At 46.6% G+C, this 8,655-nt stretch overlaps 1 protein-coding gene across 1 annotated transcript in view; it reads left to right on the top strand.

Annotated features, from left to right (window-relative positions):
* The window catches only part of RYR2 (ryanodine receptor 2 (cardiac)), a 176,751-nt gene that overhangs the window by 142,665 nt on the left and 25,431 nt on the right, over positions 1-8,655 (top strand). The window contains exons 80-81 of the mRNA XM_014529274.1: positions 2,363-2,439; positions 3,583-3,656. Of these exons, the coding sequence (XP_014384760.1) occupies positions 2,363-2,439; positions 3,583-3,656 (151 nt within the window). The remainder of the gene's footprint in view (positions 1-2,362; positions 2,440-3,582; positions 3,657-8,655) is intronic.

Genomic DNA, 8,655 nt, shown 5'->3' with positions numbered 1-8,655 from the left:
TTTATTTTTTAAATCTTTATTGTTCAGATTACATTTGTTCCTCTTTTTTTTTTCCCCCATAACTCCCCTCCTCCCAGTTCCCACCCCACCCTCCGCCCTCACTCCCCACCCACTGTCCTCATCCATAGGTGCACGATTTTTGTCCAGTTTCTTCCCGCATCTCCCATTCCCCTTTCCCCCCCAAGAATAGTCAGTCCATTCCCTTTCTATGTCCCTGATTCATTATAATCACCAGTTCATTCTGTACATCAGATTATTTATTCACTTGATTCTTAGATTCACTTGTTGATAGATGCATGTTTGTTGTTCACAATTTGTATCTTTACCTTTTTCTTCTTCCTCCTCTTAAAGGATACCTTTCAGCATTTCGTATAATACTGGTTTAGTGGTGATGAACTCCTTTAGCTTTTCCTTATCTGTGAAGCTCTTTATCTGACCTTCAATTCTGAATGATAGCTTTGCTGGATAAAGTAATCTTGGTTGTAGGTTCTTGGTATTCATCACTTTGAATATTTCTTGCCATTCCCTTCTGGCCTGCCAAGTTTCTGTTGAGAAATCAGCTGACAGTCGTATGGGTATTCCCTTGTAGGTAATTGAGTCTCTTTCTCTTGCTGCTTTTAAGATTCTCTCTTTGTCTTTTGCTCTTGGCATTTTAATTATGATGTGTCTTGGTGTGGTCCTCTTTGGATTCCTTTTGTTTGGGGTTCTCTGCGCTTCTTGGACCTGTAAGTCCATTTCTTTCACCAGGTGGGGGAAGTTTTCTGCCATTATTTCTTCAAATAGGTTTTCAATATCTTGCTGTCTCTCATCTTCTGGCACCCCTATTATTCTGATGTTGGTACGCTTGAAGCTGTCCCAGAGGCTCCTTACACTATCTTCGTATTTTCGGATTCTTTTTTCATTTTGCTTTTCCGGTTGGGTGTTTTTTGCTTCTTCGCATTTCAAATCTTTGGCTTGATTCTTGCGCTCCTCTGGTCTGCTATTGGGTGTCTGTATAATATTCTTTATTTCAGTCCGTGTATGCTTAATTTCTAGTTGGTTCTTTATCATAGCATCGAGGGTCTCATTAGTTTTCGTGACTCTCTCCTCAAGTTTATTGACAGCTTCTAGCACATTTTTGCAAGCCCTCAAAATTGCGATTTTTAGCTCTATATCCTCCATTTCTGTCATGTTTTTTTGTCTCCGCATTTTTTATGCTTTCTTGGTGCACCCCCTAGTGGTCTTTGTGCGCAGTCTTGTTCTAGTTGAGCCTTGATTGTTGTAGTTAATACTAGAGGGATTTGACCACCAGGCCGACTGGCTGTGTGAATCAGCTGTGTCTGCCGCGGAAAACTTCTGTCCTCTGGGGAGGTGCTAATCTAGCCTTTGCCTGAGGCGATCCGGCAAATGGCTCTGCGCAGGGCTTGGGCGGGGCGGGCTCAACAGGGCGGGCGGAGGGAGCCGTTATGGTGCCCTCAGTCCTGTTCCCAGAGGCTCTGCTTCTCAGAACCCCCGGAACCGCTGCAAACCTCGGAGGGAAAGCTGCCTTCCAACTGATGCCAGACACTCCCGCTTCTCCCGTTTGGGTCCGAGTCCCCAGCGATTCGCCCGTATCTGGAGCTCAGAGTCTGAGACTCCCCCCTGACCGAAAACGACAACCGCGCTCTCAGCCACCAGCCCGCTTTGCGCGCGCACCTCCGCACCTGAGTATTTTCCACACTGCGCCTCCTCTGAGCCTCGGTGTGCTGTTATTTTTCCTTCTAGTTGAAGAGTCTCTCCTCAGCCAGCCTTCCTGCGGTTCTGGGTGATGTCCGTTCCGTCTTTTAGTTGTATTTTTGAAGTGGTTGTTTGCGGCAGCAGTCTGTGGTGTTTACCTATGCCGCCATCTTGGTCTCCACGAAAATAATTTTATGGTTGGGGGTCACCACAACATGAGGAACTGTATTAAAGGGTCGCGGCACAAGGAAGGTTGAGAACCACTGCTTTAGAGACTTGCCGGGGGACGTGGTGTCACCATGGGCTGCGGTTCATGCCACCCAGTCAGCAAAGTTGGTTCTTACCGAGCCCTAGTTGGGTAACCTGTTTGTCACATTACAGGAATTATTTCAGTTGTACTTCTTTCTATTCTATTTTAGTTGTAGTTCTTTCTAGTTTCCCGAGAAATGAGAAAAATCACTCCCCAACACAGTTTTGAACTATGTTCTGTTTAAAAGTCGGACATGATTTGGGCTGAAATTTTAGTAACTTCAACCAGTTGCGACAAAGGATACCTGTATATACTGAATATTATTTTATCTTTATTACAGAAGAGAAAGCGTTTTTGTTGCTTTTTTTCTTAACAATAAATGAGGGTTGAATGCAGTGGCTTATGTGTTTACTGCAGAAAATGCTCGACTACCTCAAGGAGAAGAAGGATGTGGGTTTCTTCCAGAGCCTCGCGGGCCTGATGCAGTCATGCAGGTGAGCCCCTGATGCAGTCATTCAAGGGAGCCCCATGCAGTCATGCAGGTGAGCCCCTGATGCAGTCATTCAAGGGAGCCCCATGCAGTCATGCAGGTGAGCCCCTGATGCAGTCATTCAAGGGAGCCCCATGCAGTCATGCAGGTGAGCCCCTGATGCAGTCATTTAAGGGAGCCCCATGCAGTCATGCAGGTGAGCCCCATACAGTCATGCAGGTGAGCCCCAATGCGTCATGCAGGTGAGCCCCCGTGCAGTCATGCAGGTGAGCCCCTGATGCAGTCATGCAGGGGAGCCCCCGTGCAGTCAGGCAGGTGAGCCCCCGTGCAGTCAGGCAGGGGAGCCCCTGTGCAGTCAGGCAGGGGAGCCCAACACAGGCAGGGGAGCCCCCGTGCAGTCATGCAGGGGAGCCCCCACTCGCTGTTTCCGTTCTAACTCAGGTGGTATTTTTCAAAGTGTTTACATTAGGGACAATAATTAACACAGAAGAACATTTAATGATGAAACACTTTAAAGGGGGCGGAAGTTGCTGTCTTATTTTCTATCTTGGTGTTGTGTTAATAATATTTTAATTACTAAGTTACTCGATGTTAATGATGTGTTAAAACAATCCTTGCTGTGCTTAATATAGGGGCCTGGAATTGCTGTGCCCTCTGCAACCCTTTAATATGAGTGGCACATGATTTTTAAAAGAAAAAAGAAAATTCTACTTAGTTTTATTTGGGAGCTTATAGACCATTTCTCATTTTTCCTAAACAAATGGACCTCAACTAATTTATGATAATTACTTTCTAGTTTTACAGCATTTAAAATCAGACAGTATTTGACCAAGGCCCCTGGCACACACTGAGTGTAATAAGCTATTCCACGTGGGAAAACGCGGTCATTGTAATTATATTTAAGTATGTCTGCCAACTTTATAATGTGGTCCCAGTGGAGCCCACGATGGCTCACATTGGACTTCACAGGGGTCAGTTCAGCATGGGCTCTGGGAGAGACTCATCCGCCACCAGGAAGGGGGCTGGTGGGCCTTGAGCTGGGGCGCGTTTGCAGTGTATGTTGACATCAGTTCACATTTCAAGACACGCGGTTTCCAGACATTTGCTCCTCCGAGTCCTCTGAGTGCGTTTCTCCCTGTCATTGCAGCGTCCTCGACCTAAACGCCTTTGAGCGGCAGAACAAAGCTGAAGGGCTGGGGATGGTGACCGAGGAAGGATCAGGTATGGGTTAGATGGTGACAAAGAAGGATCAGGTATGGATTCCTTCAAGTAGAAGGTCGCCTGCTCCCCCTTCCTTCCTGAAACGAATCAGCTATCAGTTACCTTTTCAATACAGAGAGACACAGGTTTTCTTTAAATGGACAAAATGCTTATGTGACTCATTTAAAGCCCCTAATTGGCCACTCAAGCAGGTCACACCCAAATCCAACCGTATTGTTACCGGCTGTCGGTGGCCTTCCCCTACTTGGGTGGTAGAAGAAGATCCCTATTAGAGAATTATCCACAAAGTGAGAAAGCGCATGGTGAACACATTAGGAACATGCCTCCGCCAGCCGGCTGTCAGGTCCCCCAGACATCGCTGCCTGCTGCCTCCTCCCGGCAGCTGTCCTGTATCTCACAGACCCAGGCATCTTTGCAAGCGCAAATTCTTTGATGAAGGAAATTGAAGAGTAATGTTTGTTTCGATAACTCTGATCACAATTTACATGCGCACAAAAACGACTCACATACTCTTAGAGTTTTTCCTCTCTATAAATAGATGCATATATAAGCTAGGAAAATGAGCACATGGAGCAGTGGAAGCAGAAATAACTATTGTTGCACACTTATTTTAATATTTATTAAGAAAAAAATCTTCAATATTTTTTTATTTGTTTTTATTCTTTTGTGTTTGATTTTTAAATTAACTTAGTTTTGGTAAGCCTCTATGTGTTTATCTGTTTTTGTGTGTTTGGTCTGGTTTGGAGTTATCGATATAGCAGTTTTGGAACATTGGTTTTTCTATTAAGCCAATCTTGCTGCAAACAATAAATTTCCTCCCACCTGCCATTGGTAGACTGCTGGCCTTTCTGAGATCATTTAGAATGAACTAATCTCTCTATCTCTGTATATTTTTGTTCTCGCAGTAGGAAAAAGAATTAGTGCATATTTCTTGCTGGATTTGAAAGACAATCATTTAGACATATTCTAATGCCGCTGCCATTCCTGTGTGGTTTCTCTTGTGTTTGGCAGTTGAATGTGTAGGTTCCATCACCAAGTAGCAGTGTACAATAACTTAATTGTGTGAGCTACCTTCAAGATAACCCCAGCAGCAGCCTACTTAGGTTTTCTGAGAATGCATATGAAGGAAAATGTCTTGGAGTTAGTGTCACAGTCCCACCCCTGGCCTGAGGGCCCGAGGGGAGCTCAGAGCCACAGTCTCGGGCCTGCCTCTCCCCCGGAGTCTGGGGCAGGTCCCAACTATAAAGGGCCTGAAAATGAGTGAATTCTCTGTTCAAAGTCTGACTTGCCTGTCTTGGAATTAGAACTTTCATTTTTCCTTGATGCTGCCCCTAAAATTACTAATGCTCTAAACACAATGTCAGGAATCGTTAGCCAGTTCATGGCTGCCACCCAGGATTCATTTCCTGGGTCTTCTGCCTGTTGTCAGCCAGGGGAGGATGCAACACCTGTGACCCCAAATCAGAAACAGCTGGGTGGGCGCGGCAGGCTCCTGCGACAATCGCCATCTCTCAATAGGAGCTTGATCTGATTTGTCTGTGCTTTGTCAACACACACGCCAAGTATTGCCCAAACTGATGGACGCCTTTTCTATTTCATTCCTTACTAACAGCAAGACAAAAACAAACCTCACCTTTTCTCTTCCCCCATTTCCTTTTCTTCCGACTTCTGTGCGCACTGTCCTCCCTTCTGCAGCCGTCACTCACGAGCATGGTAACTATCCAATGAGCCGCCCGTGGCCACTGACTCCCCGATTGCTGCGGCTTTTCCCTGGACAGTGGCAGTCTGGGCGCTTTCCTCTTATAGACCTTCCATAGGCCGTTTTAACAAGTAGATCGTTTCCTTTCGACTATTACGCATCCTGTTATTTAAAAAATGCATATACCAATATTTTCTTTTTTCCCCTTTTTCTCTGAGGATATGCATATTAGACACAAAGGAGCAACAAGCACTTAAATTAAGTTTTTGGATGTTCTGTTCTGTTTCTTTCATTTAAAAAGTCTGGGAGACCCAGTGTTTGCGACAGTTGTGAACACGGGTGACTGCGGGGTGCAGGGTCTCCCGGGGCCTCTCTGTCGGGGACGCACTGGGGCTTTATGGCTGCGCAGCTGGGGCACCGGACACCAGCGGCCCCAGCCTCTGCCCTTCCCTCCACGCACTGAGCGGGCGTGGGCTCCTCTCTTCCTTTCAGAGCATCACAGGTTAAAACTAATGGTTATTCTTCAGACCGAATTGAAAGAACTCTAGGATAATAGAATATTTGCTCTTCAAACTCATATAACAAAGTTGGTATTAACATTTCAGATCGTCTCTAAAAGGCATACAAGGGGGATAAGGAAGGGGTTGAGGTGATAGGACTTTCCAGAGCAAGATCAGCTAAATGGACTCTGACTTCCGGCATATTTTAAAAGCGTGAGACACAGCCATTCTGTTAAGATTTTACAAAAGATAAGAAAAGCATGTCCCCTCATCAGAGAAGGAAAGTGGCTCATTCCTCTGCAGTCAAACGCAGAGAAACCTGAAAAGTATAAACTGTGAGTGATGTCGCTCCCGGGCTTGAAGCTCCTGCTCTGGGCCACCGTCTGCCCGAGCTCAGTCTTCCCTGTCGTCATTCGCTGTCTTGCTGGGATGATGAAATGGCCGAGGAAAATGTGTCACTTAAGCACATAAACCTTTTGCTACCCACCCACAACCCTACAAGGAGGCGTTGTCCCACTTTATTTTTTGTTTCTTTTAAATATATTTTTATTGATTTCAGAAAGGAAGGGGGAGGGAGGAAGAGAGATAGAAACATCAATGAGAGAGAATCATTGATCAGCTGCCTCCTGCACGCCCCCTACTGGCAATTGAGCCTGTAACCTGGGCATGTGCCCTGACCGGGAATGGAACCGGGACCTCCTGGTTCATAAGTCGACGCTCAACCACCGAGCCACACCAGCCGGGCAGGCTGTGCCTTTATTTAGTGTTATCACCACCTCTACTAACACTGAGCTCTCCACATTTGTAGAAATGGTCATGCAGGTTGTGAAGAGCCAGTGAGGGCAGAGCACTTTATCCCCATTTTATAGATGAGAAGACTAAGGCAGAGAGAACCACTCGCCCTCAGCAGCGACATTTCAATAACCCTCCTTTATTATAGTGTCAGAAATTCAAGCCCTTGTCATTAAAACCACCGGCAAAGGAACACTCGCCCTCAGCAGCGACATTTCAATAACCCTCCTTCATTATAGTGTCATTAAAACCACCGGCAAAAGAGAGCTCCTCACAGTAGGTACATCTGGCAGTGACCACAGGCAACCTTGCTATGAGGCTGGAGGCTGGTGCCCAGGAGGACGTGCTTGCCGCCAGTACTGACAGAGGCCTGTCTGTTGTGATGACGGGTCAGCCCTGCAGGGGGTGCTCAGCCCCAGCTCAGCCACGAGAGCCGGGCCGCGTCCCGCTTTCTGTGCTGCATCACTGCCTGGCAGCCCTTTGTAGCCATCTCACTATTCCGATCAGTTGTTCTGATGTGGAGAAGACAGGTGGCCGGTGGAGAAAGACACACCGGAGAGATCTATGTAGGGAGCTCTGTGGCTTGGTGTCCTCTGTGCCCCTGGTGCCCGGGGACGGTGCCACAGCATCACCTAGGATGTGTTCACCTGGCGGGAGTGGAGGCTCCCCCCTCCCCCAATTCTTCTGCTGTGAGCAGGTGTCCTCCTGTAAGTGAAGCTATGGTGTGCGTATACGGTTGAGAGGAAATACTGCGCAGGCCAGCAATGGCTGGCACCCTGGTGTAGACGAGGGTGCGGTGCACTGAGCATGTCAGGCCCACAGGGGGAGCCGTGACATTGACCTCAGTGTCAACTGTTCTGTGTCCTCTCTCTCAACGGTTACTCACTGCACTTGAATATATGCACATTGAAAGTATGTGCATGGCTTATGGATTTGATTTTCTGGGGAAAAACATTTCAACAGGCTCCCAAGAATCAGTCATCCATGGAACTGCTAATCTTTTTATCTGAGTCTCATTTTAAAGGCCCTTCTGGTGATGCTGAGTGTCATGGATGATGAGTTTGGTTTCTCGGCCCAGACTGTTCTCTCTCCTTTGTCCCGTCGTGAACATAAACCCTAAGGAATGGGCTTAGCAGCCATGTGAGGAGATTCAAACCACGTGCTTCTAGCGGGCGAACTTGCCACAGCCCTGGCTGCTCACCTGGTGATTTTAGTTTGGTCGCCAAATAGCGTATCTTACAGTCTCACAGGGAAACCAGTACAGTGATGTCATGTACTTTTTTAAATGTTTATATTAAAAACATAATGGTTTTGCTTCCTAATCCTCCCATTCTATGAGCCTGTCACTTTGAAAGTCACAGATGCAGACTGGTAAGTCCATCTGCTCCGCCATTGTCATCGTCACTGCCATCCAGGTGCACACGCACCATCGCAGCTCTCTCGGCCGGAAGTGCTCCCAGTCTGAGGAGTTATTATTTTTTAAACATATAAATACATTCATCCACTTGCCAAACAACATTTTTTGTCATTTTTATTCCTAAACTATATGTTGAATGCTCATATATTGAACATTTTCTTCACTGACCCTTTTTGCTTAAAAATCAGCTTGCAGTGTGTGGTACAGGTTTTCTGTTTGTTTCTTTGTGCTTCTGCTTTCGAAGTCGCTTGTGATGAAGATACATTTAAATTGAAATGTAGGTGGAATGACAGCCCCTTCCCCACAAGCACATTAGCTCCCATGATGCAGCGTAAGCAGGTGTAACTGTAACACTGGTCATTGATGCAGTAATCACTCCTGTCCACATCTATCAGAAATTAGAGGGTGAGAACAAAAGTTTAAACCCTCAGGTTGCTCCTAAAATGTTGCCAAGCCCATGCTGCTCCTCTTAACAGAGAGAAACCTGGGTGTTAAGGTTCACAGGCTCTTTTCTGACAAAGAAAATGGGCTTCTATCTGCCAAGCGCATGGTCTCGTGAGCTTCAGATAGAGGCGGGCTGCCCTGTGCCTG

This window comes from Myotis brandtii, unplaced genomic scaffold, assembly GCF_000412655.1.
Source record: "Myotis brandtii unplaced genomic scaffold, ASM41265v1 scaffold679, whole genome shotgun sequence".
NCBI lineage: Eukaryota > Metazoa > Chordata > Mammalia > Chiroptera > Vespertilionidae > Myotis > Myotis brandtii.
The sequence above is the reverse complement of the archived record's forward strand: the minus strand, read 5'-3'. Positions and strand labels throughout refer to the sequence as shown.